This window comes from Fulmarus glacialis, unplaced genomic scaffold (genome assembly GCF_000690835.1).
Source record: "Fulmarus glacialis isolate BGI_N327 unplaced genomic scaffold, ASM69083v1 scaffold40333, whole genome shotgun sequence".
In the NCBI taxonomy this organism is placed as follows: Eukaryota; Metazoa; Chordata; class Aves; order Procellariiformes; family Procellariidae; genus Fulmarus; species Fulmarus glacialis.
This window is the reverse complement of record NW_009204337.1, coordinates 249-25252: the sequence shown is the minus strand read 5'-3', so window position 1 is coordinate 25252 and position 25004 is coordinate 249. Positions and strand designations below refer to the sequence as shown.

Genomic DNA, 25004 nt, shown 5'->3' with positions numbered 1-25004 from the left:
GCGGCCCCTCCGCGGGCGTTGCTTAATGGGCCCGGCCTGGGCTGGAGGTGCTAACGCTGGCCTGAAGCGACCGGCCTGATGCCCGGGCGGATAGGGCTTCTCGACCCGGGGGATCCGGAGCAGACCGGCCGGGAGGGCCGCCTCGCCTGGTGCCCGGAGAAGGGGGGTGGCTTGCTTTTGGCGTTGCCTCATAGAAGACAGATGGTTTTCTTGTCATTTCACCATTTTTGCCATCTCCTGCGCGGTGTTGCTTAAATAAATTTTCTCTTTCTTGGCCCCGGCTACACTGCGTTGTTCCTAATGTGTCTGTATCGTGTCAGAAGTTGTGAATCGCACACAGCAGAAGGCTCTTCATGGGCATGAAGAGCACTGGGAAGCACTTGCAGGACGGATCTTCTAATTAGAAGACAGTTAAGTGACTAAGTGCTTTGAAAACGTCTAGGGTGATAATTTACTTGTTAACTTTTTGCGCAATGCCAGACATCGTGTGGTTGCCTTGCGAATCGTATATAATGCTGTCGCATGGTATGTCAAAAAGCTTGGGTTGAAGCCGGGTGCCGCCGAGGAGGGGAAGTGCAGCTGAGACTTGGTGGCAGTGCCAAGCCTGTAGCTTTCAGTGTGGTGTTACAGTTTTGAATATGCATTCCCAAGAGATGAAGGCTCAGAAGTAGTGTTGGTTCAATACGTGAACTGTTCCCATCTGAGCGGAAACCCTCGGTAAAATACAAGGCGTAAAAGGAGAGAGACATCGTCTCCTCTGTCTGCAGGCACGCTAGCCTTCCAGTCCAGAAGAATGAGGTGATGTCTTCTTTAGAGATCTTAATTTCAGTTTTCATGAAAGATGGTGGTAGTAAATACCTTTGCCATGCCTAAGCATTGTGAACCCAGGCTGTCCGAGGCACTGAAGAATCTTTACATGAGTGTTGGTCACCTTGCTCCGTTCCCCATTGCTCTGTTTGTGGCATGCCGGAAGGTCTCGGAGCCAATGAGCGGAGAAAATTTGGAAACTGGGATAAAACAAATTGGAACAATATGCGTAGGGTGAGAAACCAGGATGGAAACTACTGCATCATGCTAGTTTGGGACCTTGCATTACTTGTTATAAATATTCACTGATGCGTACCCACCCAAGTGCCCTTGCTGTGGTCAGGCTGTTTACCTCGTAGTAAAAAGCTGGTGCTGGTGCCTTGAATGACTTGCAGCTGCAGTGCTTGTATAAAAGCAGTAAGTGATTTCCTTGCATAGCAAAGTCCTGTTATGTTTTGATAAGCCTTCACAATTAAATATCGTATATTTGCCGAATGATGTGTTAAATAAATGGAAGTTGGGTAAATGCAAGTTTTATATTCTGAAACTGGTTTATGCCAGAATAAAATTGGATTTTATTTGATCATCAGCATTTCTAGGGGGGAAAAAAAGAAGATCTGATCGGTGTTTACATCGCTGTTGGCATGTGGGACAGTTGATTGTTAGAGGCAGATATCAAGAGGTAGTATAAAATGGGGAAATAATGGCTGTGGGGAAATTATTAATCGATTTCATCAAAGACAGGGACTTGGGCTGATCTCGCTCAGTATTTTAGTTGATGATCTTGTGCACAAAATAGGATGCAGGAATGACGTTTGCTGGTGACCCAAAGCTGGGAACTGTTTGCAGGGCCAAAGAGGACTGAGATATCCTGTCGGAAAAACGGAGTGACATTGGGTGTCAGAGTAAATAATATCTATGGGCTGAAATTCAGCATGCAAGGTTTGGGGGTGGTACCGAGGAACAAGGAGTTCAGTAACAGGAAAGAAGAGAATGTAGTAATGGATCGCAGGATGTGAGCAACCGCTTTATGAAAAAAGAAACTGCAATCCTCGGTGTGCAGCAGAAGAGGTCATTTAAAGAGAGACATAAAAGTGTGAACTTTCTTGTACAAGGCTGTGAGGGCTGAACCTGGGATTGTATACATCAGCTCTGGTCATGCATTAAAGGAAAAAAAGGGATGTGCAGACTTCAGGAAGTGCCAAGAGCTGTTGGGGTGGTGAAGTCAGTGGAGAGTCAAGAGTTTAGCTTGTTTTCCTAGGCAAGCTAAAGCGAAGAAGGGACGTAACAGTTTAAAAGCCCCCATAAGGTACAGTATTCCTGCAGAGTTTGTAATTGGGACTTACAGTCATGTATTGAAAAGACTCCTGTAAATTCCTGTGATCACCTGGTGGGCAAAGCCCCCAGGGACAGGGGAGACTCTCAGCTGAAATACTGATGTATTTGTGACTCTGTGCTTTCTTTCCTGGAGGCTAAATGTATTACCCAAGCTCCACTGCCGTGCCATCCAGAGGATGGGAAAAAAAAGTCTGGAGCACCTCCTTTTTGCTTGAGGGAAGTGTGTTGCAGTGCAACTGCCAGCGCCAGCCTTTATGCAGACATCTGTTCAGTGTGAGTCAGGAAGCTGACTAAGAAGCGAGACACCATGGTTGCCCTCTTTCCCCCCAAGATGTGTTCATGATTACAAATAATGCGGAGAATTGGCCGTGTAGAAGAGATCCTGTATTCTTAGGAGGACTCTGCTGCCTCCCTGAACTGCCAGCGGGAAGTTACATGTGATCAGAACTTTTTTTTTTCCTTTTGTTTTGCCTCTTGGAACTTTTTCTGAGTGATGGAGGATGCCACGGTATGGTGTCGCGTCTTCTGTGCAGTTACCTGTAGTATCTTAACTAGCCTGGATGTATTTAACTTCCCTTTTGGCTTTCAATCAGCAAAAGTGAATGCTGCGTCCTCTGCACTGCTGCTGCATCTTCAGAGAGCTTCCTCGGGATCTGCTGAAGCTGGGGAGGAAGGGGGATGGATGTGCTGGTATGGCTCCCCTTGTGCCCCCGTGGCCATAAGTAAGAGTTAACAAAAGCCGCCACCAGTTGGCAGTTTCAAATTTAAAAACAATGTCAGGGCTTTTTTTCTTAAGTTCCAGGTGGCTAAGCTGTCGATCAAAATAGTTGTTATACATGAATGTGACACTGAATCCATGTATAACAGGACTCTTGATGGACAGGGTTTTTTTGAAAGAGTGATTGGGATGGGAACTCTGCCATTCCTGTAGTGCTGGCAGAGTTACTCATGTAGGACGCTACCTAGTGCACGGGCTGGGGGAGTCCTTTTCCCTTCACTCTCAGGTTCTTTTGTGCCCGATTACAATTATGGTTTGTAATAATGTATGGCAGTTTTCACAAAAAGTATGTTAATTCGGTAAACATTTCTCTGTACTGAGATTCCTTCTCTGGTTTGCTGAGTTGTTTCCTCTTATCTGGGGTTACGGAAATGGATGCACTGCGGGATTGCTGAAATTCTGACTCCATCCTGAAAAATATTTCTCAGATTTCACTTTCCAGTTGAGAAATGTTTTCTGGCATCTCTTCAAGAAGAGAGATCTGTGAACCTCAGTGGCTGCCTTGAAACTAAGGGCTGTGTTTACTTGCTTCTGAATTACATAATCTCCAGTTCTTGCTTAAAGGAGGGCAGAAAAACAATTTATTGTTACTGCCAAGTAAGCCTTTCTTCCATCTGATACCGGTTTCATTTTTTCACCTCTTCTCTGTGGTTTCACATTCCTAGCTGACCCATCCCACGTGTTTCCTTCTCCTCTGTCTCCTAGCAGACAAAGCTATTTGTAAAACATGTTTTCTTTGTAAGGCATTTTTGCAGCTGTGGTTGGTTCTGCTCTCAAATGACTAATTGCCTCCTCAGAAAATTCAGAAAAATATAATAGCCATATTTTTTAACCCAATCTCCAATTTATTTAAGAGAAATATATTTAATGTTTCCTATATCTGCGTTTTTCACCCTTTTTTTATTATTTTTCAGGGTTTGGATATCTCCTAATTGAGGAGAGTCGAAATACTGATTGCAAGTGAATCCTCTTCAGTCAGCCTGTTGTCTCTGAGAACATAAGAAGTCATGGCAGAAAATAATGTAACGCCAACCTTACCAAAAAAGTGTGGCCCATACATTTCATCTGTAACCAGTCGTGGCATGAATTTGGTAATTCGTGGTATAGTGCTGTTTTTTATTGGCGTATTTCTTGCATTAGTATTAAACTTGCTTCAGATCCAGAGAAACGTTACTCTCTTCCCCCCTGATGTGATCACAAGCATCTTCTCCTCAGCTTGGTGGGTACCACCTTGCTGTGGCACAGCGTCAGGTAAGTTCAGTCTTGTACGTGTGCCTGGCGTGGAGATGAAAGGGTGGATAGGTAGTTACATAGTTACAAAAAACTATATGAAAGGTGTGGAAGATAAAAATTTCTCTTCCAGCATCTCTGCCCTTTTTGAGCTATTATTATCCTTCTGCTCTCCCCGTGCATACACAGATATGCATGCATGTGTCCAGAAATTGTTGTTCTGCTAACTTGTTTTACTGTAATATTGTTAGCAGAGCATAACCTTTGCTTTTTCTGCTGTGTTAGAGTACAAATTTAACAGACTTCAGAAGGTGGTGCCGCTTGTAACCTTGAGGCTGGATTACAGGAGTGTGCTCTACAGGCAGCCCTTGAAAATACCCTGGATGTGTCAGGTTGCGCAGCATGCAGTACCTTGTTTTGAGCGCAGCAAACCACCCTGAGTAATGCTCCCTTTTTTGGTCCAGCTTTCCATTTGTTCCTCATTCCAGTTCGAGGTATTGCTTTAGGTCCATAAAGCTGGGAGACCTGACTGCGTCTCAGGGACTTGAGGCCAGGCACGCAGTTTGCGGATGTAGAGGCGTGTTGCAGAACAGAGCACCTCGCTTAGATTCGTGTATCAAGTCGGATGATGTGAACATGCTCTGTTTCTCCCATGACCACATAGGGAGTTGAGGCTTTTGTATGTTTAGCTAGTTTAAGTGAGATGTGTACTCTAGGTAGTAAGAAATACCCCTTTTTTCTCTTCTTTCATCTTCAAGTATCAAGGTGTATTCCATGTTACAAGCCTGATAGAATTTGGCTTTCTACTTGGCTCTGAAGATCACTGATCCTATAGGTCTGTTTCACCCTTTACTAAGAGGATATTCTTAGCAGCCAGTACTGGAGGATTCTGCTTTAGCGAGCCTTTACAGTAAAGGTGGTATCTTCCTAGAGGTCAGTTTTAATAAGATGGAAAAGCTCACGTTTCTGGGTATTAATATTAGTGAATAAACTTATGTTTTTGAGTTGGCGTCACTGTTTTGCTAATGATAGTATTTAAGTCTATTTTTTTTCCTAGTTGTCTAATTGATTTCTTTTTGATACCTTGTTGAAATATTACACCCCAGATCTCATAGAGGAGCTCAATTTGAAAGAAAACCCTCCAAATATCTCTCTGAATATGTCAGTTTTGTTCTCCTGTGGAGATGCATTTGGCATGTTATGGTGGCAGTTACATACCAGCTTTATCTACTAGTTGTCTTAGTCCTCTTTCTGTTGTCTTGCTGAGATTGTTGATTAGTTTTTGGTTTGTATCCTGCATTTGCTGCGTTTTTCTTTTATACTTTTAACTGATTGTCTTGACAAACATGTCTGGTAAAGGTTTGATCTTTTATATATGGAGTAGTGGGGGTTGAAATGACAGAATCCCAACTTGCAGCAGCAACGCATAAGGTCTGCAATGTTCACTGCAATGTTTGCATCAGGCTGCACCTTATGCTGTCACAGGTCATCTCAGAACACTGTCTGCAGCTGCGTATGGGGAAGTTGTGAAGGCTAGGTCTTGCCATCATCTCAGAAGAAACTTGTGGGCCTTTCTGGTTCTGATGGGTTGATTGTTTTGATGGAAAGACTGGATATGGCTTGTGAAGTGTAGTCAGTCACCTGCAAGGTATTTGCACTACTTGATTTTAAGCCACATGATTTAAAGATATTACTGCCTTAAGTGACTTTTCCCAGCAGGAGTGACCTCTGAGGTGTTTGAATTCATTCTTTTTCATTATCAATCTTCTCCATTTTCTTTCCTTATCTTCTCTGCTAGCGTACATACAGGGAACCTCTGTGGTAGATGCTGATAATTCACCCATTTTCTTACCATTTGTACTTGCACAGCCTTCCTGGAATTGACATGAACATTTCTGTGCAGTATGGTTTATTATTATGAACAGAATAAAGGTATTTTGCATATTTATAATCAGTGGTGATCGAGGCTGCTTTCAGAGAAGTCCTTTCATCCGTCACTGTTATTAGTCATCAGTTTGCCCCAATGCCTTTGGCAAGAAAATTGCTCAGGGAGTTTTTTTTCCTCTCCAGCTTTACTGGTGATTTATTTTCCTGAATCCTGGAGATCAGTTTCCTCTCTGGCAGAATAAAGAGCATTTGCCATAACGTACCTCCAACAGCATGCCAGACTGAGGGCACTGGAGACCGTACTGATGACTCAGGCTCTGCCCCCCTCCTGCAGCACCAGTTTAACATTAAGCACCAGTGTTATTCCTCAGCTGTGTTGGTAACAGTCTTTTTAGCTGCAATTGCAGCAGAGAACACATTTATGAAGAAATGTTCAAAGAGCATAGCAGTTCCCTGGGGTTGAAAGTCCTGTTTGCTTTCTGTATTCAACAGCTGCTGTAGGCTCTTAGCTTTCCCTCTTCTGTGTGAGCCTTTATAGTAGCATTGAAGAAGAGAAAAACATCATCCAAACAAAAGTTGCTTGTAACAACAAAAGAAGACACAAAGTATTGATGTTATAAACCACGCTCAGCCCTTACTGTGGTGTGTTTGTTTTGCAGTTATTTAAACATGTATGTTTGATATGTGGGCTTTTCAGAAGTGCCAGCCTGCAAGCCATTACTGCTCTTTTTGAACTACAATGTGAGACTGCAGATTTTGGTAGGGTGCAGAGCTCTTTCATCCTCCACCCCTAGTTCTCTGTTTTGTTGCTTCTGGTCATTGCTGTAGTGGTTGAAGATGCTGCTGAAGTTTTACAGGGCTTTTAAAAATAATGACATTGTTTGAAATTCCTCTTCTTTCACAATGTATGTTTTGTACTATTTATCCTTAAAAGATCTGTTTTGGTAGTCACAACAATTGCCAAAGTCTAGATAGTCTTTATTTTAGTTAAATATTGCCAGTGCTTTAACTTTTGGACATTTTTTCTTTCCTGTCTCCACAGCTGTGATTGGGTTATTGTACCCATGCATGGACAGACATCTGGGAGAGCCACATAAATTTAAGAGAGAATGGTCCAGTGTAATGCGATGTGTAGCAGTCTTTGTGGGAATAAATCATGCCAGCGCTGTATCCTATATTCTAATGAAATTGGCGGTAACAAATGGGTTTCCACTAAAACAAAGCTCACATAGTCAGTCATGGTGAATTGTTGTTAAAGATATAATGTGCAGCATTTTTGCAAGGGAAATGCAGAATACGTGTTAGTGTTAAAACTGTCATAGCAGTATTGGAGCTGGTAAGTCTTACGTCTTTTCATTCTGAAAAATCTTTAGAAATGTCTCAATATTAGGCTTTGTCTTACTTACAGTCTTTATTTTCTTTGAATAATTGAAGTAAGTGCGGGGAAATATTTATGTGGTAGATATTACAGAAAAATGATTTAATACATTCCAAGGGTTCATGTCCTTTTAACACTGTAGTAAGAGGTTGAAGTCTTGAAGTCATCAGTGAAGCACGTGCTCCTTGCAAAGAATGGGGACAACTCAGGACCAGGTAATACCCAGGACTACACAAAGCGAGTAAGCGCTGTTACCCCATTCTGCAAATGATACCTTGATGCTGAGAGAGTAGTTACCATTCCTGTGGTCATTCAGTAAGAGCAATTAGAAGCCTGTCAGCATGTTGCAGTATGCAGTACTTTATACTCCTCCTAATTGTGTAGCTATTCAGATACATACTTGCACAAGCATGCTCAAAACTGGCATCCCTTCCCTCTGAAGCAGCTGGGGACATGCTGGGTGACAGGGTGTTTTTCACATGGACTGACCTTATTGGCAGTGCTGTGAGTCTTAGTGGTTTTGTGTAGTCATGTCTAGTGCCTCCTCTGTTCGGTAAAACCAGGATCTGTCTGTGAAAACTGGGTTCTTGTAAACTAATTAGAAAGAAAGTTGATCATCTCTGGAACTCTCATCTCCTTCAGTGTCAGCTCCAACATGGTTTGCAGAAACCATGCTAAGAAGTTCTGATTGCATGCTACTGAATCTCGTCATTTCCAGGAAAAGAGGGCAAGTTAAGTGAAAAATGTGAGAGCTGGCTGAATTCTTACTGAGGTGGGTTGGCCCTTGGATGGGTTTTGTTGTTGTTTGGTTTTGTTCCCACCAGCCATCCTATCCAGTATGGCCGGATGAGCTGGAGCTGCCAAGGTTTAGAGTCATTCCCACTGTCCCTGACAAACCTTGCTCTCCTTGCCAGAGATGCATTAATCTGGTCCTGTGGTTCTCACCGACCGGGACTGTACCTGTTGTGTAAGCACATGCAAGCTCCGCTGCTTTTAAGAAATACAAGAGAATTGACAGCTTCCCTCTGCATGGGTCAGATTATTCACAGCAAACCTTCCTGCAGTTTTCTAACAGCTGTTACACATATTCCAGGACATCATTAATGTCCTGTCTGTATTTCCTCCTTGACAGCTCTCCAGACTGCTTTCTTTTCAGCTTATTACCAGTTCTGCACATTACCATATTTGGTGTGTTTTTTGGTCTTGTTTGACTTTTTTTCTGATGCTATTGCTTTTATCCTGCAATTATTTATTTCAGTTAGTTGAACTTCTTTCTCATTTCCTCTAGGTCTCTCTCCAGGTCCTTGTGAGAAAATAGGGCAGTGTTTTTATGTTGTCATCCCATAAATTTGCTTTCAGGCTTACGCAGTTTGACAGCCTTCTTTTTAATAATCTGTTTTTGACAGGAGTAGTGAGGATGAGTTAGTATTTCCAAAACATTTTGAAGAATGTGAAACACCGCAAAGATATCTGGAGTGACTTCACACTTTTATCACAGAGTAGACAAAACTGATCTTCGATGTTGATTTACATGAATACTTTCACAGTAATACTATTTACATTTTGTTTTATAGAAAACATTAACACTTTTAATGTTTAGCTGAATGTAAACTAGCATGTAAATTAAACAAAATTGCAATTAAGTAGGAGTGACAAATACCTTTTTTCAGTAAATTCTTGTTATTTAGAGGAGTCTAATGCTAGATTTAAGATTTCATGCTTAGTGTAATAAAGGACTAGATAAGGATGAGATGTCCTTACTCTGAACAGTAACGTGTGCATTGTATGTCTGTATAAAACGCCTGCATTATCTGGTAAGTGTATAGAATCATAGAATAGTTTGGGTTGGAAGGGATCTTTAAAGGTCATCTAGTCCAGCCCCCCTGCCCTGGGCAGGGACATCTTCAACTAGATCAGGCATAGTCTCTTCACTCTTGTAAGTGCTAAGACCCTAAAAATGTGAAGAAGTGTCATAAGTTTTTAGTTTCCTGATATATTGGCAACACTTAAAAGGCTTATTTCCTTATGCCTGATAGCTGTGTTATAGCTGATACTGCTAGTGCTGTATTTTTTATGGTATTTTTTTTCTGTTGTGCCAAAATATGGTAAACAGAACGAAGAAAACTGCTTTACACTTGTATATGATATTTCCAAGCTTATCCTTAACAATCCACACAGAAAGTAGATTTTGCCAACAATATCCAGTTGTCTCTCACATTAGCAGCCCTGTCAATTGGACTGTGGTGGACATTTGATAGATCACGAAGTGGCTTTGGTCTTGGAGTAGGAATTGCTTTCCTGGCCACATTGGTGTCACAACTTCTGGTCTACAATGGAGTTTATCAGTAAGTATTTACTCCTTTAAGGTTAAATGTTAGTCTCCTGAAGCCATAACATAAAATCAGAATAACTGGAAAGGTAGAATTTGACATGATTTCCAAAGCTGCCAGCACTTAATTTTGAGTGTAATATAAGTTGGACTGTTCATGAAAGCTTTTATGTGTTTGTAAGTGAGACTTTTAGTTGGAAGTTGCTTATTTCAATAAAATGGCTACCTTACCGACAATGTAGCATGCTTTTTTTTAGTTGAACAAATGCGATTATAATCAATAAGAAGCTTGCTTTGTTATTTGCTGCAAGTAATTAAATTTCAATAATACATGTCTTTTTTAGTTGAAATGTCCTAATATTTAAATTTATGGATTTGTCTCATGTGATTGGAGGACTCTATGTATTGCACAACGTTGAGCTCAAAAATGTGTATTCTTTTCCAGATACACATCTCCAGATTTCCTTTATGTTCGTTCCTGGTTGCCATGTATATTTTTTGCTGGTGGAATAACTATGGGCAATATCGGCAGGCAGCTGGCAATGGTAAGTTTGGAGGGGGGGGTCAATTGCCTTCTAGTAAAAGTTTTAATCTACCTGTTATTTCTTCCTTCATATATACCAACCAGCTATTTGTCTTGTGGGTGTGGAGTAAGGTAGAAATCAGTAATCACTGCTTTTTGATCTAGTTAGTGAGCCGTTAGTACTGTTATTCAGAGCACAGCCTGTGACTTTGCTCTGTACACTCTCAGTTACATACTTTTAGTCTTTTCAGGTCCAGGAGCTAAATAAGAGCTCCCGTGTTTGTGGAGAAGTCAGGCCATCCCTTAAGTCTGAACTGCTCTTTCTGCTGCTCAAGGAGACAGAAATTGCAGCCAACAGTGTGTGCACAGAACATAGGGAGACCAAACTTTTCTGGGTGAAGTGTAAGCTAAGCTATTTTATCAGCCATTTTGTAGAAAAATCCCCCTCATAGCAGTCTTTTTCATTAGTTACGTAAATTAATATTAATTTTGTCATCTTCTGTTTTTCAGTATGAATGCAAAGTCATTGCAGAGAAGTCTCACGAGGACTGAGGAGAAACAATATGCACCTTTTAAACAGGAAAATATCTGACAAATTACTGTCAGAGGAGCATAAGGAACACTTGACTATGAAATTGCCAAAATGCAATTTTTTTTTTTTTCCCTTGAGTGGTACACTTTACTGCAATCTGTGATTGCTGCTTCTATAGAAACCTTGATGTCTGATTTTGATTACTGTGAAGTTACAATAATATGCAATACATTTGACGATATTGGTTCAATTATAGGATTCTCTTTTCCAAATCGAAACTGAGTTTACCATAAGTTCTTCTCTGTCCATAACGTTGCAGTGCCAAACTGAAACTTTGCACTACGTCTCTGTAGCTGAAACTTCTGCTTCAATTTATCTTGAAAGTTTCGAGGAATTTGTTCTTAATAGCTCAGTGAAAGACGGGGAATTCAAATTTAGGAAAGAAGATCTTCTCTTTCCATGATGATAGCCCGTAATATCTTTATGAAATTTATGGATTACAGGTGAGCTTTGATGCAGTAAGTAACTGATTTCTGCCTATTAACACACTGTATCATTCTTCTTACTCACATCACAGGTGAGGAAACTTAATACGGATTGTATGGGTTATTGCCGTATCATTTCATTTGCCTGTGGTACGTGCCCGGTATCACGGAATACAGAAATGGAAACAGAGGCTAGAAATTGGCTATTTTCTGCCGTGGTACAACCAGTATACATGTTTGCATATGAATTTATGTGGACCATCATGAAATGTGGACAGATTCTGAAACTACTTGTGTTGAGTAACGGGGTACAATTCGGGTCATTCTTGTACAGTTCCTTAAGCTGACTTGTGTTGATCCCTTATATAAAAAAAAAAAATCTTAGGGAGTTTTTATTGCGAAACTTAATTTTGCTGAACTAAATCAGCCACTACCATATAGTGTCATAAAACTCTCTGTTACCAATGTTAGTCTTGATAGTTCTTGTCTACTACCTGCTCTGTTTGCAAGGATCAGCATAAGGAGGCAAGGCTGTATTTTAGGTACTGATGTAGTCCTTATTGCTGTGACTGTGGTCCAGGCAACCGTAAATGCATTTGTTCTCATAGGAATTTTCTGAGATAGAGAAATACTGTTACCTTTTATAGGTGGCTGTGCACAGAAAGTCTGATAGGACAGAGAGCTGAAATAGGCTGTGTGCTAATTGGTTCCCTTCTTAAGAAGAAGGATTTTAGTGTGTGACCCATATTTGGGGGCATACGTGGAATTTCCTCTTGGCTTTGCAGCCAAGGCCATGAGATAAAAGAACTTCTGCCAGAAGGCAGAAAGCAGAGGACACTGCTAACCTGTGCAGCAGTGAATTTGGCATGGGATGTCTCCACTTCGTTTTCCCCCTTCTGTCTCTGTGTTGATGTTGTTTTAATGTATTCGTTTTCCTTCTTTGTCTTGAAGTACTAATTTTTAAATCTTCCATGAAAGGTTTATAAGACATGTTACAGTCACCTAGGGAGGCTGGGGTTGGTCCAAAGAACAAATAGATGTTTAGACAAGTTTTTATTAATAAATGTGTGTATGCATTGTACACGAAGCTTGAAATAGGCAACTCTTTTTCAGTCTTATATGCTTATCTCTAAGTCTGAAAAGTATGCAACAGAGTGCTTCCAAAAGCGATGTAACAAAAGGGGTAGTCACAAAAGGAAAATTTCTTGAATGGGGAAGTGTAAAAATAATAAATAAGCAAATGATGTATAAAGAGCTTGGTTCTGCAGCTCCACAAAGTTTCATCAGCTTATCACGGTTCTATGACAATTCAACACCTGAAGCACACTTTCATTGGGTAACGTTTCAGGAAAGCACTTACCAAAGTGCTTTACTTTAAACAGAGGGAGAACATGTTTAAGTAGATCCCTGACAAGAGATTTTCTTTTAATCAAACCATATGGCAATAAGAAGCATTTTATTAATAACACCAAGAAACTGTTAGAGCATGAACTAAGGGTGAGTTTCCCTAGGCAGGCTCTGGCATTTCACTGAAGAAGCTGTTGGGTCCCTTTCCATACAGTATTTGGCCTCATCCGCCTTCTTTACTTAAACAAATGGCTTCAGCTTGGTGGGCAGCGTGATGAGTCCCTCTTGAATTATCAGGGCATGAATGGCATAAAAATTCAGATGTTTCTTATCCTAACTGTAGGGAGTAACATGGTACCTCAGCAGCAGGTGTGCTGACTTGGTAAACAATTTACTTTCATTGTGACTAGTAAGTGTATACAGCTGGAATTCACTTGGTGGTAGAACTGCTTTTACCTGCCAGTCTAAATATTTACACAGAAGAAGCCTTGTGTATGTTAAAATGTGCAGTATGTGAGAAGTGGTTGTTGTGCATCTGTGGCACCCACTTTACAACACTTTGCACTCAGATTCATCTAAACCTGATTAGACTGTGCTGTCCTCTAACTTCTTTTAAATTTCATTTTGGAAATTTTGAGCATGTTGTGCAAAGGCAGCAATCATCCAAAATAAATTTGGGTGGAGTCCTTTATTATATGTGTTTTATTATTTTTATTCTTATTTGACTAAAGTCGATGCAAGATTCACATCTTGGATGTCATATTTTTCCAAACTGCATTGTAATTTTACGGCTGATGTGTTCAAACCCTGAAAAAGGTTCATGATGAGAATGCTGACACGGCCTTAACTGTAGTGGTGTGAACATGCTGCTACTGTATAGTGTGTAATTATAACATTAGACTGTCTTAAAAATGTTGTTCAATAGAGAATGAATAAGGTATATTTTAGATACAACTTTATAAGCACTATAACCTCTTCACTAACTAAGCATTGTAAGGTCTATGCTGTTTAAACTGGCAAATTGCTGTTAAAAGCAAAATGTGCATTAAATACAATTACAACCTTGTTTGGTAGGTTTCTTCTTTCTTTAAGAAATGATACCGATTTTTTAAAATACACTGAGTTGCCTTCTATCAGCAATCTCGTAATAATTTTGACCATTGAGCCGGCATACTGGTTGCACAAAACACCTGTCTAGAAATACTAAAAAAGAAGCAGGCAAGATCAAATCGGCAGCGATTCTATCATAATTAGCATGCTGAGCAGCCTTTGAAAATTTGCCCTTTTGAATCTGCAATGGGAATATTTGAGCTGGGGGAAAATAAGCTAGATAACTTCAGTTGCAATACAGAAAATAGAGATTTAGATATAAATGGCCCCTATGAATATGAAAAAAAACATGAATGGCAGAGAATCCCTTAATATGTTGTTATTTATTAATGTTCCGGTCTGGATATGAACTGAATGTTATTCTGGTATTCACAGACTGTCCATTTGCAGTGCTCATCATGCTGTCTCAAAAAAGATGTAACAAATAGAGGTTTAGAAACGTGTAATGAAAAAGCCTCCAGGCAGAGGTGAAGAAAGGGTTCATCAGTATTTGCGATGCAGTGCCCACAGCAGAACGGCAACACAAGTCAAAGTTGGAAAGAGCACGGGGGGAGATGGAAAAGACCCATGTTTGTGTTGGATGGGGCAACCTGTGACCCAAAAACCTGAACTCTGCTGTCAAAATGCAGTGTCCTGAGCATGCCAAGTGTCTGACCAGGCAAATTACAGCCAAGGATAGGAATAACCATAATTTTACCTGCTCATAGCACTAAGTTCAGTCAAAAGCACGCTGGCAAAGCTGCTTTGCTGGAGAGTTTACCTCTCCCTTTCATCGGCAGCCTCTCCACGAGAGCATCGCGCAGGGGAATGGAAACTTCAGGTCCTTCCTCCCCAAGTTCAGCCCAAGGGTGTCAAATGGAAAGTTGCCCATTTCGGGGGGAACATTCCAGTCGCCGGGCTGCCAGGCTCTCATGAAATGTGTCTTGTGCCTCCCTTTATGACATGGCTGCTCTAAGTAGCTCGAAGGAGAGTAAACAAAGAAACTTTTCCTCGGTAACTTCTGTATTCCCCTTCCGCCATCTGGCTGGGAGCCGCCGCAGGGACCTGTGGGCATACACCAGCCTTCCCTTTTTATCTCTCCCAGCATGAAAGGAAGGGACATAATTTTACCAGCTGCGTCACCCCGGATATTTGCATATGCTTTTTACATTTTGGAGCAGTGTTACCAATAATTCCTAATGGTAACTGATGAATGTAACCTGTGGAAATGATGTTAAATATCAAATACAATGCTTATAAAAGTACGTGCACAGCTGGGCAGAGGGAACGCGTGTCTCGCCGTGGGAATAGCTATCTAATGCTGTTAGTTTTGATGCCAGTACTAAATGCAAAGCATGAGTAATTTTGCAGCTTAATGTTCGGTACTAAACAGTAAATGAAAGGTCAGTCCAACGTGTTAACTGTCATGGAATAGTAAACACTACTTTAATTGCTTCATGCAGCCAGCTTAGATTTTTGGTGTGTCTGTTGTCATGTTTTGAGCAGCATGGTCCAGAGCCTTGCCCTGATTACCTCCTCCTGGTCAAATGACAAAACCTCAAATTAAAGGATAAACTTTATGTCTGGGCTTTCCAGGCAGCATACTGGGAGTTTGTGCTTTGAATGCTTAAAAGCCACGCTGGGGAAGAGGTAGGGGTCATTTCTTGATCTGATTGGAGCCGAAATCCAGGTTGAAGTGTAGTTTTGCATTTTCTTGAGGTTTTCCTTTCTTGCTCTTCGTTTCTGAAGCGCAGAAGTTTAGCAGCTCCTCTTGCACTTTCACACTTACTTTGGTTTTTTAGCCTGCCCGGCACTGTAGCAGATAGGAAACAACATACACAAATAAGAAAGAATATAAAGGGAAAGGGCTGCTACTAAGTTTCCCCAGGCCAGGCTGGTTGAGACCTCGGTGATGTGCTGTGTGCCATGTACATCAGTGTCAGATGCACAACCTACAACGCCTCCAGATCGAAGTTGATAGGATTCGCTTTCTGTCCCGGCAGCAGTTCTGCCTTGACTTTGCACTTAAAAATCCCCATTCAGGGAGTGACTTGTTGTACTGTAGTTATGCAGGGATATGTGTACACGTTGCAGAGTATTTGCAACGGCAAAGTGCACAGCTATAGCCATAGGTCTGCTTTTTAAGAGTTTGTTGCTAGAAATCCTGAAATTGTGCCTTTTAAGCAAATACGGCAAAATATTTGTTGAAAGAAAATCTGTATTTATAAATATGTTGCTGTCTGAATTCACAACGTAATTCTGCTATTTCTGTTCTTTGATTAGTTCAATGTATGCCTTGTGTTACGTTTCAGATATTTAATACTTTTTTGGTAATCAACCCTCAAAGCAAGATTTGTTTCATGCAATTATTCAGGGAAAACGTGTGAACTTAAAAGAAAGCTGGGAGGAATAGGGTTGCAACTTAATTTACCGGATAGAAATTATGCAGAGAAGCTCCAATATTTTGCATAATGTTGCAAGAAAGAAAAGGAGAGCAAGTGATCGTACTGATTTCATCCTGGGTTTCAAAACAGGAGGGGAAGGGGAGCCTTAGAGGTGCAGTGCATTTGTATTGACTTGTTCTGATCTTCAGCTGTTCTCCAAAGGCATCACTTTATTGGCCATGATCACCAGAGCATGTTTTGGCTCGTCTCTTTTCCTCTAACCCAGCTGTGCCAGTTGTTTCCTCAGTGACTAGGGATGCCTGGGGTAAGCCTGGCCACGCCACCAGAGAATTAGTGGGAAAATGGCTTTAGCAACTTCTGGCTGAGATTGACACAGTCCTTTAGAACTTTGTGAGAAACTGGTGATCTGGCCCTGGGCACTTTGGTTGGGAAAGGTGAGGGATGTGACCACATGGTGTTCAGGTGGGGGTGAAAGTCCCTGTGAGGACGTTAAGTGCATATGTCCATCGTAGGTTCCAACGAAAAGCAAAGTTGCCCTGCTCTACAGACCATCATTTCTTGTCTTGAGTGGTGAAACCTGCCATCAGTGTGCCAAAGAGGGAAGAATATGTTTTTTTCCTCCTCCTTACTCTTCCTTTGCACAAATACGTAGGAGCCTGAGCTAAGGACAGTTAATCCTGTTCTTGGACCCAGGACTATTTATAGGCTGGGTTAGCACTGAAAGACTCCACTGTTTTCTTTTTAAAAACAAATGCTTGTTCTGTGCTGCATGTCAAGTGCAATCATTGCTGAATGAACTGACATGCAAAGCCAAGGTCTCAGCTGAACTGGCGTAGCTCCATCGATTTCAGTGGATATGCAGCAGTTCATGCTGTCGGGAATTTGGCCCACTGTGTTTGAAAGGGATGAAATTGTTTAGACCTCACTTCTTTTCTGATGTGATACAGGTCAAAAAAATGCCTACATTGTGCAACAAGTAAGAGCAGCACACTGCAGAATCTGCCTTTCCCTCTTCCCTTTCACCACTGATGAAAACTGTCATCGTTTTCTGTGATTTACAATGTGTGCTTTTTATATGGTATATCAGTTCTTCAGGAGGACTGACTTATAAAAATCAGATCTGGCAGATCAGACTAATAATGATGCAAATGCAAAATGTTGGCTGCTGATGAGCTTGTTGTCATAAATGCTTGCCACAATCTTGCTTTTTTTTTTTTTGTCCAGTATTTCGCTTGTAGGAAATTCAGCTGAGGATTTGTTTTGGACCTGTGCCTGTTCTGATTAAACTGAAGAGAGTGAAATAATACTGCTTTGTGTGGTTTCAAGCCCCGCTTACCAACCAGTTTCCTCAGATCAGTGTAACAAGCGAAAATGCAGCTGGAGTAGTGGCTTGAAGAAGAGGAATTGAAAGATCCTGAAGACTGATGTTTCAAGGACATAAATCGATATAGTGATGTATCTACTATGGTGATAAGTGGTACAAGAAACGATAGACGTGTAGTATTATGTAAGTAATAAATGTAGAAACGCAGTGTTAAGAAATAATGAAGCTGGTAGAAAGTGAGAACCCATGCCTGGAAACATTTTTTTCGGGTTTGTTCTGCAGACTTTGGTTGTCGCGCTGGTCCCGGGGATGAACCCTGGGACAGTGAAGAGCAGCGAGACGAGGGGTCGCTTGGTAAGCTGGCTAGATACAAAAGGGAGCTCAGTTTAGATGTCAGGTCAAAATGCCCAGCACGAAGACAAATACCAATGGTATTCGTATAGTCCACACACACTGGCTTTTTGATTTCTTTAAAATGTAAATTTATAAAGGAGAATCACCTTTAAGTACCAAGGGACAGACAAAGATATCACAAGCTGCATTTGCATTCAAACCTTAACCTCCATGGGAGTATACTTAAAGGCGAGAGGAAGAGTTGGTTTTTCAGACCCACGTGTGCCACCCTAAGGTGCTTTTTTGAACCCTAGGTCCCTGGATTTGGAGTGCTTCTTGGGATTCGAAAACCACTGGGTTTCACCATTCTGGATCAGCTCACTTGTAAACGAGGACGGTTGTGTTGCTCCCGCAACCTGTGGCTTGACAAATGTGGTCCCTTAATCTGCTCCCAGGAAATAAAATCAGCTTAGCTGAAGCAGGAGCAGTTCCCCAGTCCCCTCCTTTCCATCGCAGCACCAACGCACAGGTCAGCGCAAAGGAAAGGCCTCTTCTTGGTGGCCGTATTGGCTCCTCCTGCCTTCCACTGGTCGTAAAAGCGAGGCACCAGAGATGCTGTGCAACAAGAAGGGGACCCAGTTGCTACCAGAAACCCCCAAACTATCTTATCCGGGGAGTTTCAAAGCTATGGGGGCCAGTATGTGCTTTCTGGCATCATCTGAGTCGGCTTTTCATGGAGTACTTACGCTTTGACGAACTGTCAGACTTCAGTTGTGATTTCTAAGGTCACAGTAACTAACGAAACCCGGAGAGATGTGGTGAGGTTGGTCGTGTAGCTGCTACACGGCAGATTACTAAGGGATGTGACCTAGAAAAGGGACCATGCGGCACGTCGCCTGATGTCTCTTTTGCACAGCTGCAGTGAGGCACATGCCGAGATTTCGCTGAGGAAGGCCATAAACAGACAACTGACACTTGCATAGGCAAATCTTTGTGGGACTTGATACCCTACCTAATGCTCACTGATGTTAAAGGGACTTAACGGGTAGGCAAAGCTGCTAGAAAATTGTTCCACTCGAGCTCAGATAAATGGTGCTGAGTATCTGGTGTGTGCAATGAAGATGAACATATGTTCATCACTTCGGCGTCTCTTAAATTATTAAGGCCTATTCATTCTGCTATCTAAAATTCTTGAAAACAGTATCTTATCGCCCATTGCGCTGTTTCCCTGAGACGGTTCACAATATTGTTTATCGTAAGCACTGTCGCATCTTACTATTGATTAAAATGGTAACTTCCAACTTAATCTTCCCGTGGGAAGAAAGTATTTTAGATATTAGTTTTCCTACACTAGTTCAGTATCAGGCTTCTCTTCAGCACAATACTATTTTTAATTAAATCCGCCGACCCTTTGTTATGAATTCTAATGTAAAAAAGGCTGACTAATGCCCAGGCACAATACCTACTTTTAAAAGAACACCTGCATTTTATTCTGACAGCCAGTTGACATCTAAAACATATACCTCTAACCATTTACGTATGGCCTTAGCTTTTGGGACGTCTTTGTCGAGTTGATGTGCCTGAGGCCTGACACGAGTTGTTCGATGATGCCGCCTCCGTTCCTGGGAGCAGAGCGTGGGTTGGTTTGAGGCACGGCGGGTCTGGCCCGTGGTTGGGGCTCGAAGGTGGCTGCGAGCAGAAGATGGAGACCCACCTGCGCTCCTTCATCCCCACCAGTTCAAAGGGACCCGCCAAAGCCCTACTCGGAGCCGAGTGATAATTGTACAGTTTTGCTTTACAGATAACCGAGTGATAAAAAAAAAAAGTGGTTTCTTTTCAACGCCATCTTGTCAAAATGCCAGACGCCGCTTGTTTTTGACATTTTCAGCTACTGTTAAATAATAGTCTTGCTTCTGTCACAGCTAATGGTGACTTGAAGGCAGTTGTGCATTTCTCAACTCAAATGCTAAGCAGACAGACTTGGGTCTTGACAAATATTTTCCGGGCTTGCCCAAGGCAAGTAAAAATGAGCTTCTAGTTAATCGTTTGTTTTAAAATTCAAATTGATGAAATAGGCAATTAAAAAAATGACAATTTTCATCAAAATTTGCAAATTAAATGTCTCTTTGCAGTCAGAGCGGGTTCAAGAAACTGCAATAGATAATTGCTATTTGAAATCAGTGAAGTATCCAGCATTTTAGGGCCGTGAGGATTGTGGCTGTTCTGCCTTAGTAAACCTTGATTGATTTGGTAAATAAGCATTTCAACTTCTCTCTTTAAAATAAATAAGCAATTTTATTGCTTTATTGCTTACCCCTGTATGGGAGGTAAACAAGCTCTCGAGCAGTAACCCCGTAATATCATGAGCCCAAGTGCCATCTGCCACCGAGAATTTTGTCCCTTTATGCACAATAGCTTCTTACGGCATTAGGTCCGTTGTAGGTTAATTGATTAGCAGAGATCCTCCTTTCAGTTGTTCCTGCTTTTCTTCACTAAAGGACCATATCTCTCATCTCCATTGCCTTTTCTCTCTCCTGTATTAGCATACTAATCACACTGAACTCCCACTGCTAAAAAACTCTATCCATTTTATACTGAGGGAGGGGAGGAGGAATAAACTGGCATTTCCCGGGGGATTTACAGATGCTGTTTTATGACGGTTAGAAGGGAGGAAAAGAAAAGAAGAAGTGGTGGCAGAGGTGAATAACGCACTGAGCTGGCTCTAGTATGCCAGTGAAAGCTGAGACTATAGCCGCATAAATATTGAACACATTTGAGAAGCGCTATTAAAATAAATATCAAAGACAAAGTTGCTCACGCATCTGTTTCTCCTCAAATTCTGCCGCAGCGCTCTACATTTGTTTTCTCTCCAGCTGTTAACACCTGTCTTTCTGTCAGTGGTAATAATGCAATTTTAGGTGGGCTGCGGAGCTGACAGTGACATGAAAGAATTCTCTATTTTTGATATAAGAAACTCCTTTTTTCAAAACTAAAAAGGGCTCTGTGAACAAAGATATATCCTTGTGCTAGTCCTTCAGAGCAGTATAGGGGGTTTTTTTTGTTGGTTTAGGGGTGGTTTTTTTCAAACTACAGAGAGTCAGACTTGTATTGCACAGCTGAGCTTGAAGGAGATGAGACATCCTACGGTGGGCAGCTACTGCTCGCCTTTGTAGTTCCCATTTTATTGCTGACACATCTTCGGAAGGTTGTGTGTGCGTGGTAGTGCTCTCTCCATGTGATGCTTGTTATCTAACCTCATCAAAAGTGTATGTTGTGCATTGATTGCTACCAGAGGACACACATCCAGCGGTGATGTCTTCTTTACTTAACCTCTCAAATGAGCACAATATTCACAGGGCTGTCTGAAGAAAGCGTTTTACGCCTTTGCTGTAGCCGTCTCGATAGAAGGATGATAGGAAGCGCTCAGCTATCTTGGCATTGAAGATGATGGGGCAGATCCTTCACTAAACTGGGAGAGTCCATTTACTGTGCCTTTTTACCTAACGCAGAAGAAAAAGCTGTTTATTCCTTTTGGCCTACAGAAACACATCCTGAGACCCAGGGCAAAACATTGATGAACCACACCAGAAGCAGCCCAGCGAAGGAAGAAATAGTGATGTAAAAGTGTGCGTTAGCAGCAGATTAACACTCTTCACCCAATATGAGCTTAGTATTCTGGCTGGGGTGCTATAGGCGTAGGCTCAAGGCTGTTGAGCGGATATTTAGTCCTCCATGCCACCTTCTCCTGCAAGGTAGCCCATGGGAGAAGAAGCTCCCACCCACTGCGGGAATGTACGTTTCCATCCGTAATCCCTGCGTGTGAGTCCCAAGGAGGAAAATGTGGGTGAACTTTGCAAGTCTTTCAGTGCAGGTTGTCTTCGATGCCTGGGTGAAGCCGAGCTGGCTCTCGGACAGGTTTTGTCAAAAAGTTACTGGGTGTGGCTGGTGTGGCAAATAGACGTCCCCTTCAGCCCGGTCTTATCTCCAAGTTTAGTTTGTCTTTGAGTGGTAAGTACGGTTTTGTCAGCTATTGCAAACCAGCAGTAAAGTCGTCTTCTCCTGAAGTTCCTACGTAAAATGATTTGTGGCCACGTTATTCTTTCAGTAATGAATGAAATAGGTTGATTTTCAAAAATACTAACTCGCATCCAAATTTGTAACCAGGGGACCAAAGCTGACCTTACAATAAACAGCCCTCAAATTCAGAAATTACCATCTCTGTCAGCTGTAGGAGGATGTGGACGTATGAACCACGTCATGGCCAGCCCGGTCCCGTCAGCCACCGCTTGCAGAGCTTCACAGACGTCAGTCAAACAACCTGCCAGGGGGATGCAGGCTCCCCCAGGAGGGCAGCAGCATTCCCGGGAACGATCCTGGTCCGTGAGCTGTAACGGTTAACGCAGAGCGGTTGCAGCGTTAGCGCCTGCCCTCGGCACAGCGGCTTCGCCTCCCCACCGCGATTCCTTGTGCAATGCCTGTTTGTTCAGGCTTCACGCAGGGATGAAACATTTGACCCATTGTGCAGGAGCGGGCGCCGGGGGGGGATTTCCCGAAGCGCTCTGTGCTGGCTGCGCTCTTCTGCCATTAAAGCAGTAGGGGGGTCGGGGGACTCATTGTTTCCAACAGGAGAGGATTTAGGCCAAGGCTGAATGCTTCAAAAAAAAAAAAAAAAAAAAAAAAATCCCACCCCAAAGATCTGCAATAACAGAAAATTGAACCCAACTGCTCTGAAAAGGGAGATAATGTTATTGCATGAGACACCCCCTCGTGCTTTCTCTTTGCTATAGGGGCAGCACGTGCTTCGGGGAAACCTTTTTACGTGTTTAGTTCATGCTGGAACATTTTCCACTGCCCGGGGAAAAATCCCAAGGTGCCAAAATCCACTGTCACCCCCGAGTCAGCTCTCCCATGTTTTATGTGCTGTTAGCGCTGATGGGTATCCACACCATATTAGAGCTCCTGGTAACTCTCAGAAACTCAAATGTTGTGCAAATTGCAGCCAGGATGTTCAGGGAGCAGAATGTCCCTCTCTTAGCAGATGGCTGCAGCCCACGATGTCCTATAATCACAACATAAAATATTACTACTTTTGCATGCTGTGTTTGGGAAAACATGCCAAGCTGTAGTTAGGTTACATAGGATCAGAAAAGTTTCTTCAGTAGGAAATAATTTGGAGGCTTTGGCTTTGGGATTCAATTTCTTTTTTTTTTTTCCCTTTCCTTTCTTTTTTTTTTTTGTTATTACCAAATAGATCTGTCTTCAATCTGCAAGTACAGTAGGTCTGTGAACACGGCACTGTCACAGAGGTAGCCTGGAAAAGACCATACTTCGCTACAGCAGTGGCTGAGAGTTTAAAAAGTCTTCTAAACCTATTTGGGCTGACTGATTTGGCATCGCTTTAGAGGCCTTTGCCCTGGGAAAGTCGTAGGGTTTGGCTGCTGTCAGGAGAGGAGCCTCGGAGAAGACAGTTGGCCTGGTGTGACTTCAGCGGAGCATTGTTCTGCTGCCGCCGGGCGATTCTCCCAGATGATAAATGATGCTGTACACGGAGTGTGCAGAAAAGAGCATCCTTCCTCCTGTAGACAAATTACTTTCCAGTTTCTGCAGGCTGCATGGTTGTGATTTTTCCTCCCGATGTAATCTGTATTGGGTGTGACGTTACATAATAAGCGATTAAAGACCAGTCATGACTAAGAAGGTAAGCGATCAAATATTTTACCTGAGACACATGTACACATCATTTATCTCACTTTTCTCGCAGAAAAAATTAAACCGGTTTCCTTAGCTGTTAGTCCAAGGCAAATGAAATCCTGGATTTGATCCAGTGTTGATCCTTCTGCCTCACCTTCTCCTGGAGATGTTGTTCAAATGTCGGGACAACAGAGGTGAGATCGGCCCTTTGAATGGCTCTCATCAAGTCCCAGTCCGTACGGTTTCTCTTACCGAGAAAAGAAATCAAATCAGTTGGGTTATTCTAGAGACTTTAATGTCATGGCAAGGAATTTCTTATACTTGATAGAGAGGTTTACTGGCCAAAATATTCTCCTGTCCTAGACGTGAATGAGAAAAATCCTGTTTTGTAACGTGGCAGCACCTATCATTCTTATCCAAATCATGGCTCTGTTACACTTCCATTCTTATGAATATGTAAGTCCCAAACAGTCTGCTGATATAACTGATAAGCCGTAACAACCAGATGAAACAAGAAAAACATCAGGAGAGATGCCTTGGATGAGAGAAAACCTTTAGTATAAAAAAGTCTTCAGTATAAGCTGGCTACACAATTCACATCTGTCCATGGGCAGGGATGAGGATACCCCAGCCTGACCCCCGTTCCCTGCTCTCTCCTGGTACTACTCAACTGTTCCTCGAGTTGCTTGGGAAAGTGCAAATCTGCATAAAATCAACTTCATTCATCATCAACACCTCCGGCTGAAGAGTTTCTCCTTGGTGGGACATTCCATATTCGTACCTGAAGTTTCCTCCTCTCCGTACTTTGCCAAAGTCTTTGTAAATTTAGCCTTAAATCCAGCCATTTTCCAAAATGATGCCTGCAGCACAGCTGCCGTCCCAGCTCCTCCACGGTCCTGGGCCGTGCAGGAACTTCTTCACACAGATGCAGGAGAAATCTGTGCCAAGCAGCGGGGCATTTAAAAGGAGCGTTCACATCTGATGTTGTTCAGGTTTTTTTTAATGTGCAATGAGTTATATGTTTCCAGCCAAATTCAGAGCATTCAGTTTGCTCATCACAAAAGCCACCAGCACAGCTGGCAACTGTCACCCTGCCTCGTACGATGGGGAGGGCTGTAAATAACCCCGCAGCCAAATTTTGGGTGAACAGCGTGTGCGTAAGGCTCTGCAATCCAACTGCAAAACATCACTCTGCAAAGTAGAAAGCTCAACGTGGAAGACAAACAGACAGGGCTTTTAATGTCCATGCAGTAACAAATGTATTAGCAGTGGAGTCAGGCCACAGATGCTAAATAGGAATTGAAAAGTTTCCAAAATTTGGGGATATTTCTATTAGTTTGAGCTTTCAAAACTTTCCGGAACATTGATGTCCGCATTTTTTTGGACTTCTCTAGCGTGTATTAGGGGAGGGTGTGCATTTCTGTATTTTTTCCAGGCTTTGCAACACGTCCCCTCACAAAACTGTCCTATGTCTTTTCCCTTCACAACGTCGACACTGGGATCGTGGCGTGCCCACGGTGTTTGGCGA

The 25004-nt window shown here is 42.3% G+C and overlaps 1 protein-coding gene across 1 annotated transcript; it reads left to right on the top strand.

The window, feature by feature from the left end:
* Positions 1-3837: 3837 nt before the first annotated feature.
* Positions 3838-11346, top strand: INSIG2 (insulin induced gene 2). Its single transcript, XM_009574954.1, has 5 exons — positions 3838-4174; positions 7083-7207; positions 9597-9763; positions 10193-10292; positions 10781-11346. Exons 1-5 carry the CDS (start codon positions 3931-3933, stop codon positions 10820-10822), a joined length of 678 nt encoding a protein of 225 aa, XP_009573249.1. The 5' UTR covers positions 3838-3930; the 3' UTR covers positions 10823-11346.
* Positions 11347-25004: the final 13658 nt, after the last annotated feature.

Coding starts and splice junctions, on each gene's coding strand:
- INSIG2 (XM_009574954.1), top strand. CDS start 3,931: ATGGCAGAAAATAATGTAACGCCAACCTTACCAAAAAAGTGTGGCCCA. Junction 9,764..10,192: donor GTCTACAATGGAGTTTATCA/GTAAGTATTTAC, acceptor ATTCTTTTCCAG/ATACACATCTCCAGATTTCC. Junction 10,293..10,780: donor TCGGCAGGCAGCTGGCAATG/GTAAGTTTGGAG, acceptor TCTGTTTTTCAG/TATGAATGCAAAGTCATTGC.